The sequence below is a fragment of the Macrobrachium rosenbergii genome, chromosome 40 (assembly GCF_040412425.1).
Source record: "Macrobrachium rosenbergii isolate ZJJX-2024 chromosome 40, ASM4041242v1, whole genome shotgun sequence".
Lineage (NCBI taxonomy): Eukaryota > Metazoa > Arthropoda > Malacostraca > Decapoda > Palaemonidae > Macrobrachium > Macrobrachium rosenbergii.
Window position 1 is genome coordinate 27253571 of NC_089780.1, and position 16654 is coordinate 27270224.

Here is a 16654-nt window from a genome sequence, read left to right on the forward strand (position 1 = left end):
CAAACCAAACAGTAAACAAAGCAAAATTTTGAAAAGGAAATAAAATATATGATTGCCAAGGAAATAGAAAATAATATAGAAGTTAAAAAAGGCGACGACTAAGATGAGATTCACTGATGGGAGGGGCAGAAATAAATATATACAGATGAATTAGGCACAAGGGAGGATGTAATCATGATAAAGGCCGGACTGATTATGCTGAAAAGGAAACCAGAATATATTTTGAGCGCAAAAGTCTGGGAAGTGAAAAAAAAAAAGCATTAGGGTGAAGTGACTAGGAACCTCAATTAAGGAAGTATCAAGATTTTTTTAAAAGCAATGGCAGTCATAACATGTAAAATATAAAGTTAGTGCTGTCAGTGTAAATAATAGCTAAAGAGGATGAATATCCGTCCGTATGTAATATTTTGCACCAACCCTGCTGCAGTCATATTACAGTAGGTGTGAATTCAGTTTTACTGAGCAGCCAACCTGGGAATGTGAAATTGTAAATGCGAATTCTCCAGTTTTACTGATCATAGTTGTACGAAGAGAGAAAAATTGAAATGGGAAAGATTTTACCATACAGGGAAATAAAATATAAAAGAAATAAAGGAATTGCCGAACTAAGAGAAGACGGCGAGGCGGTACAAAGGCAACATTCTTGTGTTACTACTATCTTCGGCCCATGTGTCGCATATATGATTGGTAACTTAAGGGCCAGGACTCGCTAGTCGCCAAGAACTAATTAATGAAAATGTTGCGGACGAAAGGGTTCTGCGATTTAAATATACCAGCCACAGAGGCTGTTAAGGATACAGTTCTGAGAGCATTAAGTCTAGGCTATCAGACTGTTGCCATAAATCAGTATGTAACGGATAAAACACAATTGAAAGAAGGAACGTCTAAGAAACGGAAGAAAGGAAAGGGTAAGACAGCTAACCCAGACCAAGTTGGGCTAAGAATGTTACGTTAGGCTGTGTACGAATTAGGTCTAGTTTTATGTTGATTTAAATCTATTGTGTATGCTATCTTTGTTTCTGTGGTCTTGTAAAGTTAGAGGTGTATTGGTAGTCATTCCAGGTCTGACCCCATAGGTCCCAGAGCTTGGCCTTTGGCCTGAATTCTGTATTTTATTCTATTCTGTTGGTAGTCATTCCGGTAGAACTAAGTAAGAGCTTCGCATTTGGTATTAAGCTATCTAGGAAATTGACTTTTAAATAGTATTTTGGTTGCTTATAAGAAATTTACTGTTATTTTTTGTTCGTCAACTGTAATTAACATCAGAAATGATTATATATTTGTATGCTAGCCATTCTGGAATGCTGTCGCGCATGCACAGTGGCATAGGCCAAGGGGAACTTTTGGTAAAAAGTGGAGTTTCCTTCACCAGGGGGTCCAGGGGCTCTGGCCCCCACTAAGTAACACGGCCTAGTAGGTTAAGCTAGGTTAGTATGGTTCCTTTTATAATAGATTTCCCTTAGCCATTCCCTTCTTGAACATATGGCTCCCTAATGACTTTTGTATTTGTGGAACCATTCCATACAGTCCTTGCGGAGCTGCTACTTAGAAATAGGCCTACCATCATTCATATTAAACAGTTGGATTTTCAGGCTGTGTTGAGTACCCAAATGGGATGTGAACATTGGGTAATTCTAATGAAGATGTCTGCATACAAACTACGGGGTATATAACTCCGCATGGACTGCCATGTTGTTATGAAATGGTTCTGCACATTCGCAAGTCATTAGGGAGCCATATCTTCAAAAAGGGATTGGCTAAGGAAACCTATTATAAAAGGACCTATACTAACTTAATGTACCCTAAACTAACCTAACCTAGCAGGCCATGTTACGTAGTCGGAGGCTGTGCCTCCCCAACCCCCCAGTAAAGGAAACCACTTTTTTACCAAAACCTCCCCCATAACACTGCACATGCACAATAACATTCCAGGATGGCCAGCATACAAAAACATCAGTTCTGATGTTAATTACAGGTTAATTACAGCTGACCCCCCAAAAATAACGGTAAATTGTTAATAAGCAACCAAAATACTACAGGAAAAGTCAATTTCCAAGTTAATACCCAATGTGGAGCAACCCCATAGCTCTACCAAAGATATTGTTAATTAAATTTTTTGACTGAACAATAGAGAAAAGAATGTATAGGCTATGCCAAATGCAGTACAGTTGAGACAACTTGAGAAATTTACCAAAATAATATGAGAAATGTACTGCCTTTTGTTTATGTTTTTACATTGACCCTTGTGGTGCTGGTACTAAACATGGCATCCTGCAGAGCTTACCTACAGATACATAAACAAAAGACAGTAAATTTCTCACATTGTTCTGTAAAATTTCCAAGTTATCTAGCATACACTACATAGCCTATACACCCTATTCTTTATTGAACATTAAAAAAATTTCCGTAATAAACAATGCTGTATCCCTGTGCAGAGCTTTTCTTTCAAATACTAAACATTGAAACATGAAGATGGTAAATATCTTGGTAACAGTACATATACAATATCAAGAACTGGTATTAAAGTAGCCTAAACTAGTGCCACCTAGGCTAGTCTTATTCATGCGGCTGTTAAACTAATAGGCCTGTTCTACTAATGTAGCCTAATGTTTGTTATTGGACTAGCTGCACGAGGATGTAGACTAGCCATTAAAAATGTCTGTCCTAATGCCACAAGCATAGCCATGGTCATGGTCGTATGCATGCAGTCTACCTTATTAAAGTAAAAATAATTAGAACTAGACAGTCATGACTGAATTCTGTTTTCACTCATGAGTTATTCAGCTTATAAAAATACCAGGTTATGTTTCCCATTACTTAAGAAAAATATGGCTTTTCTCTTACAGTCTGCAAAAATCTGATGATTTTTCACACTGGCACAAGAGTGCCATAAATCAGAGTAAAATATAGGATTGCATTCTAACTTTACCTAATGTAGGGCAGTAGGTCATTACCTGGCTTAAACCACTACCCTCTCTCCTCCCCAACCTAACCTGACCAATAGCATTTTAAAATATATGACAACAGTATATATGTTTAGAAGAATACATCCTTTTAACATAATAAACTTATGTAGTAATACTTCTAGTATTTACTGTACTGAAATTCTACTGGGAAATTGGTAGATGTAGAAGTAGGGGGGGGATAAATAAAAGAACTTCCAGTAAAAACTATCATAAATTACCTAAAACATAAAAAACTATCAGAAAACTACATTTCAATGTATCAGCTGCTTGTAAAATTTCACTGGGATTGCCAACCCTTTTAATGTAAGGTAAAATAACCAGAAATTCCTCTATTTATGCTACAGTTAGTAAAATACATGAAATTAACTTAATGAATTTTCATTAGCATTATCATCTAAGTGATTACTGTATTTTTAGAATCTTCACAACAGTGAAGTAATATTTGTGGCTGAAAAACCTTAATAATCACTATAGTGGTTGGTGGGAACATCAGGATCCTTGGGCTTCAGAAGCCATGCAGACATAGATGGTTGCATTGACCAAAGACTTGTGATGGTTCTCATTTTTATGATGTTCTATTGCAGAACCAATGTAAGCACTTAGTACTGATCAGCTTCCAGACTGATTGCTTAGCACTTTGGCAGCAGCTCTTGTTAACACAGTACTTGCATGTCAGATGGTCTGATCCTTGAGGGAAGAAAGCCCTTGTCAAGTATGTATCTCTACAAATGTTTGTTGTAATGAAGTTCATTGCTCATGAATATTACCAGATCATGATGCTCATGGTTTATGGATTTTCTTGGTCCTACTAGCCATACAGACAAGTATCTCTTATCAGTGAAATCCTCTTGCTGTTTGTCTTATGCTTCTTATGTTAAACTTGGCTTAGGTCAGTGCTTAGTAAACTTGGATACTGTCTGAGTTTGTGAACTACCGTCCCCATGCACATGTACTGTATGGCTATGCTCAGTGGATAAGTGCTGACCCCAGTACATGAGCAGTTAACAGTGTTTGCTGGTATGGGATTGATCTGCTTGCTGCTCAATCTTTCACTCTGGTTGGGGGATTGTGGTTGAAGTTATTTATGCAGACAACTTTCTCACTTGTGCTTGGTTTGGACTGTGCATGGTGCAGCAATTGTTTTCTGAAACAGTATTGGTATCAGCCTATTTCAGGTAGTGTGTGCCAATGCTTGGTGTGGCTATGGCTTTTGCCTGACTTTCCATGTGCATGGTACCAAGTGAGACTAATTACTAGTGTCCCACCCACCTGGCTGCCATTTTCTAGCCTGTTAAATGCACACTGGAGCCCATGTCCTTTGCAACCACAACTCCTTTGGGGGAAGCTTGTATCCGATGTCATACCATGATTCATGTCTGTATAGTAGTACAGATTGTACCAGACTTATGTACAATCTTACTTTTGTGTATAGTTTAAATGTTTGATTTCCAAATTTTATATGGCCTACTCATTGTTGATATGTTTTTTTCATCTTTCACTAATTTCCAACTAAAGAGGATATTATATGTACTGGGTATCACTGTTTCTAATTACTGGAAAGATTTGACCTCATTAATCCGTTTTTTTTCATCTACTGTTATTTCATCCCTTTGTGTATAATTTGTATTCATAACTTTGGTTCCCCATAAATTTAATTTGATTGCCATCTTTTTAGATGTATGGTACGCTCTATTAAGCAAACTTTGTAAACCTTTTGGTGTTTTGCAATTTAAAAGACATTCTCTGCTTATCCTAAGTCTATCAAGTTTCTATTGTAACTCCAAACCAAGCCATCTTTTCCATCTCCTACCCTTTTTTTTTATTATAAAATCTATGAGAATGGCAAGCAGTAAAGTTGGAACAACATTCCCTTAGTATCCTACTATTTACTGCAAATTCATTTGACAAGACCCATCCAGATTAACTTTACAGTATCTGCTTTATTCTAGGTAATTTCAATTAGCTTTACATATTCTAAAAAAAGCTATCCAAAGGGGATTTTTAGATTGTATACACTGCTGCCATATACAGTATACAGCTAGTTCATCTCTTAGGTTTCTATTAATTTCTGTCTCCAACCTGTTGAGAATAAGCATTATACACTGAATATAGCCTATTCCTTACATTCAACAATATTACAGTGCCTCAGTAGTTACCACATTCATTCTGGTCACCTTTCTGGGGTACCTTTGCTATGACTTGCAGTGCCTAGTTTTCAGGCTTTGTTTCCTCTTTCCACATTCTGCAGAACAGAACAAGGCGTTACATTAATATCAGCTAAAAAATTGTTTCAGCTTTGGTTCCATCACAACTTGGTGTTTTTTTAATCTTCCAAGTGTCTTTATTATTGACTCATTTCAAAACCGTTAATTAATTCATATGCATTCAGGTGTGTCCACTTTTTGTATATTGATCAAACTAGTCCCTTATGTGCCCTATTCATGGCCTCACAAAAATAGTTTACCTAGCATTCTTCTTCTTCCAGTTTTATTATTTAACCATCCCTCCCTTTTTACAGGAATTGTCATCTTTTTTCCTTCCCATAGCCATTTCTGTAATAATTATATGTGGGCTATTTTGACATAGTGCCACTTACTGAATGTGTCTTTTCAACATCGCCACTTACTGAATGTGTCTTTTCAACATCATCAGCCAGTTTGTCCAAATAATCTACTCTGGATCTTCATATAAGTTCACTATCTAAACTGGAGTACAGTATTTAGAACATTCTGCTGTGCATTCTTCATCTCCTTTTTGTAGTTTATCTACATGTTCCTTTGGCTCCAGTATTCAAGGTTTCTGTCTTGGTACCCCATATCCTGGAATTTCTTCAGCAAACTGACATGCATTCTTGATATCAACCAGACGTCACTGATTGTCTGCTTTTCAGATATAGTTTCTAGATATTACTGCTTAATGCACACTAACCTCCCTGCATTTTTCCCTGTAGCTGAAGGAAAAGTGAGGTTTTCACTTGGATGTGTGAGTGGTTTCCTTGTTTCTTGCTTCAACATCTCAACCAGCTGTTATGAAAGGATACCTGATTCAACATCTCAACCAGCTGTTATGAAAGGATACCTGAAGTAAATGGTTAGGCATGAATACAGTGGAAAAATACAAATTATTTTGAAAATTTGACATTTTATCCAAGTGTATGCGCTCATCTCACTAGGCTCCGAGTGGCCTTTTTTTTTTTCTATTGCTAAACAGGGCACATTCTTAGTACCTCATCCAAGGTAGATTTGGAAGTACTTTATTTTGCTCTTCAAAATGATAAATATGAGTAATAGTATTAGAAAGTGTTAAAGAAAAAAATGTTGGCTCAGACATTTTGAAACTTTATAGGTATATATGTTTGTGGTCTTTCATGAAGGCTGACTAATGTTTCTATTATATATAAATATAAAATTTAATAATAGTGATGTTCTTATAATAAATATTTAGCTTGATTTGCATTTTTTTCAGATGGTGATAATGAATCTTTAGTGCCACCACCCAAGATTGTGGAACTGTCAGATTTGGATCTCAAGCGTTACAAAATTACTCGAAAGCCAGTGATTCTTTCTCGAATAACAATAACACATTCAGATCCTTCTTCTCCATTTCTCTCAAAATATGCAAATGCCATTAGACAGTATGACCTAATAGCGATCATTCCAGAAAATGATGCTGTATTAAAACAAGTAAGTTTAATTTTCTAGTTGGAAGATAGGACTGCCTATTTTAACATTTTTTCTCATATAAAATTTTTATACAGTATTGTATAATTACCACAGGTAATTCAAGTTTGTTTTGTAGACATCAAGCACCTTTTGTTGCATAAATGTACATCAGCTACATATCCAGACATGCTCTAAAAGGAATAGATTCCATACTTTTCTTCCATACATCTAGATTCCAAAGAACCCCACCACCTTGTTCCTACAAGAATACAAACCATCTTTTACAGTATACAGAAATATTCCAAGCATGAACTTGAAATAGTAGCATTAGGTTACAAGGGGGTTAATTGGTACTGCCCCCTCACCTGGTGATAAGACATCACTTTCTTTTTGGGACGCATTGAGTTGAGACGTCTCAGTTTTCTTGGTGGTCATAGTTCTTGACTGGCTTCTGAAGCTAGACATTGCAATGGATGTTAAGTACGTCATGGATAATAGAACAAAAATCTTAGTTTTGGTTTGTTTCTGGCAGCAACCTCTCTCTCTCTCTCTCTCTCTCTCTCTCTCTCTCTCTCTCTCTCTCTCTCTCTCTCTCTCTCTCTCTCTCTCTCTCTCTCTCTCTCTCTCTCTCTATATATATATATATATGAAGTTTTTATCACATCACCGTGATTCATATACAAGCATTAAGCTACAAACGTCCTTTAATGCTTAATGCTTGTATATGAATCACGGTGATGTGATAAAAACTAAATAGTTTGGCTGCGTGTGACAAATGCATTACATGGTCAGCATGGCAGAGGTGGGTGGATATCGTCTCCAAACACAAACACCTGAGTTCGACGGGTGATTTGTATATGGGAGCCGATATCCACTTATACCTCTCTTGTGGCCGCGCGAGTTAATGCGTCCCTGTAGTCCTGAGTTCCTGTCCTTCGCTGGTTCGAGCCCACGGGACGGCTTACTTATTATCAACTAAAAAATTCCCCTTCGGTAACATATATGAAAATATATTATTTCTGAGGTAGAGCGAATTGGATATTAAAGGACGTTTGTAGCTTAATGCTTATATATATATATATATATATATATATATATATATATATATATATATATATATATATATATATATATATATATATATATATATATATATATAATCATATATGGAATAGAAATAAATTTATGATATATATATATATAATCAACACACAATCAGAAATAAATTTCTGACTCATCAGATCCCAGGTCTTTCAAATGAAAGGCAAGGGCGCTGCCCACTAGGCCATACAAGTCAAAAGAAGTTGGTACATGAGCGCAACTGCACCTAAGGAATTACCTGCGCAAGCTAACTGCTTGCATACCAGCGAGTTTTCCCCAACTTCCCGACTCAGCAATGACCCAATTGACAGCATTTCATTCGAATGATCCCTTCTAAGTGAATAAGATAGAAATAATCAACACACAATCACGTGTGGAACAGAAATAAATTTCTCACTCGGGTAATTCCTTGGGTGCAGTTGCTCTCAGGTTCCAACTTCTTTTGACTTGTATGGCCTAGTGGGCAGTACCCTTGCCTTTCATTTGAAAGACCTGGGTTCGATCCTGATGATGGGTCAGAAATTTATATATATATATATATATATAGAAATATATATATAGTGTATATATATATATATATATATATATATATATATATATATATATATATATATATATATATATATATATATATATATATTATATATATATACAGTGTATATATTTATCCCATATTTATATATATATATGGCAGCCTATATTGTATATATGTATATATATGAGTTTATATATATATACAGTGATATATATATCACAAAGGTATATCATATATGCGCCGTGCCCCATTATATATATATATACATTTATATAATAATTATATAAAACTTCCTTATATATGGTTAAGAAATATATGATATAAAACTGGCAAGTCAATGTCAGCTATTGCAAGAGAGGAAGTCCCCGTCTCATTGTGGTGCAACCGCTTCCAAGACAGGAGACCTTGATTCATCACTGAAGCGGAAGAAAGGCTTATTATGCCACGAAAAACTACAAAAAGAACGGATAACATTTTAAATGTTAGCCAAAATTTTGAAGTCTCAAAACCCTGATCTGCTTAGGAACGTATTCAAATATATTCGATTCAGAAAAATTGGTCTCCCGGTTGCAGCAAAGATGCATTCCTCACTAAGCCTGAAAAAAAAAAGGATGGCTTTTTAAAATATTTGAAGTGGACACCAATTGGGAAAGGGTGTTTTAGATGAATCCACATTATTCATAGCGCAAAATGGATCAGCATCAAAAACAATCAAGACTGTGAAACATCCAATTTGTGATGGTATGGGGATGTTTTTTTTTGGGGATTAATTTTCTCCCAGAGAGCACGACAAAATGGCAGATTTATGAAAATGTCTTGGAAAATGAATTAGTTTACAAGGAACTTTTACACCGTGTATTTATAAAACATTAAAAGTACAAGGTTTTCTTAAGGAATTTTATTCAGAAATTTGGCCAGGCAATTCACCAGATTTTTCAGATTTATGATGATTTTAGCAGATGAGAAAACGTCCCTCCCCAAATTGAAGGATGCCATCCGTAAGTTTTGGTTTGAAGACATGGATGCACAATATTTCAAAGATTTAGCACATTCAATGCCAAGAAGGTTAAAACTGTACTTAAAAATAATGGGAAACTGTATTGAAAAAATATATATAAAATTTTATATCATATATGATAAATATATATTTTATATATATAATGTATATATATATATATATATGTATATATATATACACATATATATACTATATATAATATATATATATATATATATATATGTATATATATATATATATATATATATATAAATATATATATATATATATTATAAATAACACAAACACACACAGGCAGTTTGAGTTAGCAATGTCTGGCTTATTATGTCCCAATGTTACGACGCTTTTCAAATATATTCATCAGAAATTATTTCCCAGTTTATGATGCATTTTCCGGGGTTATAACGCTTACGACACCAATCAGACTGAAGAAATATGGCTACAAAATGGCAGAACAATAAAATTTTTTTTTTGTTTTTTTTTTTTTTTTTTTTTTTATGAAAAGCTCTGTAAAAATGCAGTTTATATCGTTTTATACATAAAACATTAAAATATAAGGTTTTCTTAGATTTTTTACGATTTTTATTCACTTTTTCAGATTATGATGATTTTCGACACACAGCTTAGGAATAGCTAAACTGGGGACTGCCTGTATATATATTTTATAATATATAATATAAAACATTATAGAACTATAATTAAATATATATATATATGTATATATATTTTAATAGTTTTATCACAAATATATATTTATTATAATATATAAAATATATGTGTGTGTATATAGTGAAAATTTCTCAGTGAAAATACCGCAAAGTTCGAATTTTCACGTTTATTGATGGTTAGAAATGTTCTAAAGAGTAAACTTCTGCCTGTCATTTTCCTGTGGGAGCTTATACACTGAAGTCATGCATCTACTGTGATTTTTTACATATATGTATATATACTGTATATATATATATTATACATATATATATATATACAGTGAATATATTCACGGGGATCGCCCCACACACCCCCGCGAATAGCTAAAATATGAAAACTTAAAACCCCTCTAAAAACACTTAGAACTGCCCCTGTAAAAATGCATATACTGAGTATTTTAATAGTTTTATCACAAAAAGTGCATTTATTCATGAAAATTATATGAAAATACAGTAATTAGTGAAAATTTCTCAGTGAAAAATACCGCAAATGGGCGAATTTTTATATAATGATGGCTAGATATGTTCTACAGAGAAATATATATGAGTCCATAAATCATGAGAATGAATACGGGGGTTTATATATATATATATATATATATATATATATAGTTATATGAAGCTTTCAGGTTTGCCATAGTGTGACAAGCATAGGTGTTTATACAGTATATTAACTTTTTTTGTTCTTGAAGTCTTGGTTTGAATACTAGGGGAGCCAAATGATATTTTAGAGAATCTCATAAAACACCTTTTGTGCTTATAAACTTGAGTGGGTAGTGTCAGGTTGCCATCTCTGCCCTTCATGCTCTCCCCTTTTTCAGTCATAGGACAGCTGAAGGGGAGGGGCATACAACAGGGGTCTTCACCACAGGGTCATACTTCAGTATTTCTCATAAGTGTTCCCTTCAGCTTTAGAAGAGACGCTGGTATGTGTTGTCATCTATGGGTCTAAGGCACCAAGAGAAGCTGTCACTTATTAATGATTTCATTACAAACCTTGAGTAAGACTTCTGAGGGAGGTACAGAGGAGTTCTCACCTTGTTGACAAGTCTGTACAGAGGCTGCCTCTGTGCTTGTGGTTTGTGCTTCATGTTCTGCTCAAAACTCGGACTCCAGTTTCTGTTGCAACACCTGTTTGTGCAGCCCACTCTTCAGGGAGCAATATGAAAGGTTAGGAGTGGACACTCAAGGAAAGGCTGAATAATCTTTGTACCTCATCCTCTTTCCTCTGGGGGGCTAGGGGGGATGCAACAACCATTGATTCTGCTCTACATATGACCGGTGCTTCATCTGTTGTCCTATGGGTCTTCACCATCACAGCGGGCTTGAACGAGAGACAGTTAGGTGGGAGTAGGATACACTGATTTTACCACATCCCTTTGTTCTGTCCTCAAGTTCTTCTCCTGTGTTCTTTCTGCATTCTCTAGATATATACCACAGATCCAATCTATGGTATCACCAAAGTTAACATCAAAAACAGTGAATCTTTTCAGTATTTGTTATCTGTCAAATATCCAGGAACTGTAAAGAAATGTCTTTATGGTGTTACATTCACCTCTTTAATCTCAGGAGAGGATGAGAGAATTCTCTACCCCTCTTATGATACTTCTTACATATTTCTTGAGTCATGCAAAGAGCAAGTGGCTAGCAAAGTGGTGAGGATAATTTCAAGCAACTCCACCATGCCAGCCTACATGAATGAAGAGGTAATTAAACCAACATCACGTGCTTTTAGCCAGTAAATTCCCCATGAGCAGAGCAGACAAACATCATGCTGTTTCCAGTTTCATCCAGGAGAGAAACAGTGCAGCAGGAAGGATCAGGCACTTCAGCAGATTGGTCTTTATATCGAAACATTTATAAGGAACTTGGTAAGTTATGGGTATTCCCATAGGGCATTGCTTTGTCACTCAGCTCATCAAAAAATTCTGAAACAACTGCTTAGCACTACAGTTCAAGTAGTATGGGCAAGTGATCCCATTGTGGTTGCATGGGATAATTTGAAATTATATTTCTTCCTTGTTCTTGCTACTAAGAATGGTAATGGGTGGAGCTGAGGCATTCCAGCATGGCACTGTTAGCAGCCTCTTGACTGCTGAAGCTAGGTTCCCAGACCACTCAAGACAACTTTTGGAATGGCTCAGGTTATTCCATCAACCATATTTTTGGAATAATAATAAATGTATATGGAATGTAGGCCAAAGGCCAAGCGCTGGGACCTGAGAGTTCATTCAGTGCAGAAACTAATGTTGAAACAATTGTTAGGAAAGGGTGGAAAGTGAACTGGAAAAAAGAGAATATGAATGAAAGGGGTTGAAGCTAAGGGCTGAAGGGATGCTGCAAAGAACCTTAAGTAATGCCTACAGCACACTGTATGAGGCGCACTGACAGCACTGTCCCCTTATGGGCACCTCTTTTTTTGGAGGAATCACACAAATCTGTCAGTCCACGACTTGCTTAGGGCCTGTTAAGTGTGGTCTTACGAGAGGGCTTATAGCAGGAACTCCTGAAAGCATTAAAAATGTAGCCAAACAATCCACATCCAGTTTGTACCAGTTTAAGTGGAGAGTATTCTGTGACTGGTGTAGCAGGAGTGTTGATCAGCTCTGTACCACTATTCCATAAGTGGTAAATTTTATACTGCATTTGTATCTGCAGCCAGGGAGTATAAATTGGCCTTGTATCAAGTGTTCGAGATGAGGGCTATTAACCTAGGCACATCCAATGTGTTGAGAAGATTGTACTAAAGTTTACAGTGAGAATTACCATTGAGATTTCTTCAACCACTTTCATTGGCCCTCACTTTAGTTCTTAGGCATCAGAACCTTTGTAAAAAGCCAATTTTAGAGATATCATGCCAAAGACTGTTTTCGATAGCCCTTACATCAGCTATAGTCACACCATTTTGAATATGAACTTGGAGCCTATTAGAGACATTGCTGCTTCTCCACAAATCTGTTTCAAGATCTCAGCCGATCATAAAATTTCTTGTTTTATAACCCCTTCATACATCCAGTAGTTGTATCTTAAAATTAGTTGACAATTTTATCATTTCCTATTCTTATATATTTGCAGAGTGTATTGAAAGATAGTTAGCATAAGAGAACATATAAAATGATACAGAAACAAATTGGTGCATGTGTTTGTTTATCTACCCTTGGACACTGACTTAAACACTGGGATTAAACAAATCCACCAATTGGAATTCTCTTGCGGATTATTGAACTTCAATATTTGTACCTGTTTTTTTATCTTTTCTTGTCTCGGAAAACAGGCACTTCAAATTCTCGATTTCTTGGAGACTGCTTTCACCTCCTTTGCATATATGGTAAATTGTACCTCTGCACTCCATAGATACATTGTATTGCTTGGTCAGAGCTATGCATAACAGTCAAATTCTCCTTCTCCCATTAGAAATACTTTTTCATATATAGATATTGATTTATGGTGAATAAAAATCATAGTCTTACAAGGATGCTGTTGAATTCATGATCTCCTGTCAACTGCAGTTGCATAGCTATGTCATCCCTAATGCCAGGAATTAGGCTCCAGTTATTCAAGGATTACTAATTAGAAAAAAATGGAGAATATCCTACCCAAATAGCTATTTTGGGTATTGTAATTTAATGTGTTTTTGCGAAAACAGATACTGTTTTTAAAGTAATTTTTTTTATATACCCATTACTTTACATGACTGCCCCCCTCCCATCCTTTCCTGGCGACAGCATACAATACATATGGTGATTATTTTCTGTGACACAGAAGTTAGGAATCCGGATGTTTTACCTGACTGAGTGGAGTTCCTCTTGAAATTCTGGAAAATGTCTGAGGGACTGTGGACTATAGGATTAGTTTGATGTAATTAGTATGCACAGGAGTCAGTTTTGTTTCAAAAAATGATATTTTAATGATAAAATAAAGTTTGTTCATACTTACCTGGCAGATATATATATAGCTGTATTCTCTGTTAGTCCGACAGAATTTCAAAACTTACGACACACGCAGTGGGAGATCAGGTGGTTAGTACCCATTCCGCCGCTGGGAGGCGGGTATCAGGAACCATTCCCATTTTCTATTCAGATTTTCTAGTGCCACTGTCTCCTGAGGGGAGGTGGGCGGGCACTATGAATATATATATCTGCCAGGTAAGTATGAACAAACTTTATTTTATCATTAAAATATCATTTTGTTCATGAAACTTACCTGTCAGATATATATATAGCTGAATACCACCATTGGAGGTGGGTACAGACAGAATAGGATTTGGAAAAAACACACTACAAGTAGGTGAAAGATATTTTGGTTCCTTACCTGTTAGCATAGCTGACTTCGTGATTACTGTCACCCAAGTCCGCTTCTGCTTAACTAGAGTCTCCAGCAAGGGTGTGACCTGTATAGCTGGTGAGTTCTAGATGATCTGTCAACGGGGGCGTGACCACAATGTGACAAGACCATATTGACCATACAATGAGGGCAAACGAAGCAAAAACCAACCACCTGACCAAGCCTAACTAAGTTAGGATAACGCAACTAAAGCTAACGATTGGGAAGTCCGCCACAGGCAGTCGACCCAACAACCATAAAAAACACTATCCAACCATTTTCTATAGGATAGGATGAGTGTCATCCCCTGCCCCCAGGAAAGTATCTGCGGAAACGTATGGTCCTAGCGAGAAGCAGTTCTCATATGTCGTCTTCACATCTCTCAGGTAGTGTGAAGCGAACACAGAGTTGCTCCGCCAAAATGTGGCACCCAGAATGTTACTGAGTGACATATTTTTCTGAAAAGCCACTGAAGTCGCAACCGCCCTCACCTCGTGAGCATTGACTTTCAGAAGTTTAAAATCAGAGTCTTGACAGCATGAATGGGCTTCTTTAATCGTATCTCTCAGAAAGAAAGCCAGAGCATTCTTTGACATAGGTAAGTCCGGTCTCTTTACGGAACACCATAAACTATCTGAGGGACCTCGACTTTCCTTCGTCTTGTCTAAGTAGACTTTGAGAGCCCTAACAGGGCAAAGGACTCTCTGGCTCTTGAATAAGGATTTCAGCCATACCCTTGATTTCGAAGCTCTTGGGCCAAGGGTTAGACGGGCTTTCATTTTTCGCTAAAAAGGAAGGGCTTAAAGAACAAACCGCGTTATGCCCTTTAAAGCCTATATGCCTACTAAAGGCTTGCAGTTCACTAACCCTCTTTGCCGTAGCTAGAGCGGTTAGAAAAATAGTCTTCCTAGTAATGTTCCTCAATGACGCAGAACGAAGAGGCTCAAACGAACTGGACATTAGGAACCGAAGCACAACATCCAAATTCCAAGAAGGAGTCCTTAGCCGAGGCACCTTCGAGGTTTCGAAGGATCTGAAGAGATCGTGAAGGTCTCTGTTGTTAGACAGATCCAAGTCTCTATGCCTAAAAACAGATGATAGCATGCTTCTATACCCCTTTATAGTCGAGACTGCAATTTTCACATCACTCCTCAGAAATAAGAGGAAGTCTGCTATCTGGCTCACAGAGGTCGTGGTGGAGGAAATGCCCTTCTTTCTACACCATCTCCTAAAGACGGTCCACTTCGATTGGTACAAATTGCTGGAAGAGAGTCTTCTCGCTCTGGCAATAGCTTTCGCCACTGGTCTAGAAAAACCTCTCGCTCTGGCCAGCTTCTCGATAGTCTGAATGCAGTCAGACACAGAGCGGGGAGGTTTTTGTGGTACCTCTCGAAGTGGGGTTGTCTGAGTAGATCGACTCTCATGGGCAGAAATCTCGGAAAGTCTACTAGGAAGGACATGACCTCTGTGAACCATTCCCTCGAAGGCCAAAATGGGGCGATCAACGTCATCCTCGTCCCTTCCGACGACGCAAACTTTCTGATGACTTCTCCGATGATTTTGTACGGAGGAAAGGCATACACGTCCATCCCCGACCAATCCCAAAGAAGAGCGTCCACTGAGAGAGCTCCTGGGTCGAGAACAGGGGAGCAGTAAAGAGGAAGTCTCTTCGTCTTGGAGGTTGCGAAGAGATCTACCAAGGGACGTCCCCAAAGCTTCCACAGTCCTTGACACACCTCTTGGTGTAGGATCCATTCGGTCGGGAGCAGTTGTCGCTGCCGACTTAGAAGATCCGCACGGACGTTCTCTACGCCTGCAACAAACCTCGTGAGGATCGTAATATTTCGGGCCTGTGCCCACAGAAGAATGTCCTTTGCTAAGGCGAACAGGGACCGAGAGTGAGTTCCCCCGTTTCTTGAGGTATGAAAGGGCCGTGGTGTTGTCCGAGTTGATCTGGACAACTCGGTTCGAGACTCGCTCCTCGAAGAAAAGAAGGGCCAACTGAATCGCCCCCAATTCTTTGAGGTTTATGTGCCAGGACACCTGTTCCCCTCTCCAGGTGCCCGACACTTCTTCCCTCCCCAGTGTTGCTCCCCACCCCGAAATGGACGCGTCGGAAAACAACACTAGGTCGGGGTTCTGAAGTTGAAGAGAAAGGCCTTCTGCCAACTTCGATGGATCGAGCCACCACCGAAGGTGATTCTTTACCTTTGGCGAGATACTCAGAGAAGCTTCCAGATTCTCCTTGTCGTGCCAGTTCTCTGCAAGGAAGAATTGAAGCGGTCTGAGGTGCAGTCTCCCCAGGAAACAAACTTCTCCAGTGATGAAATGGTCCCCAGCAG

At 37.5% G+C, this 16654-nt stretch overlaps 1 protein-coding gene across 1 annotated transcript in view; it reads left to right on the forward strand.

The window, feature by feature from the left end:
- The first annotated feature begins 609 nt into the window (after positions 1 to 609).
- Positions 610 to 16654, forward strand: part of Rpp30 (ribonuclease P protein subunit Rpp30) — a 37659-nt gene continuing 21614 nt past the window's right edge. Inside the window, exons 1-2 of the mRNA XM_067083500.1 lie at positions 610 to 908; positions 6432 to 6649. Of these exons, the coding sequence (XP_066939601.1) occupies positions 731 to 908; positions 6432 to 6649 (396 nt within the window). The 5' untranslated portion in view covers positions 610 to 730. The remainder of the gene's footprint in view (positions 909 to 6431; positions 6650 to 16654) is intronic.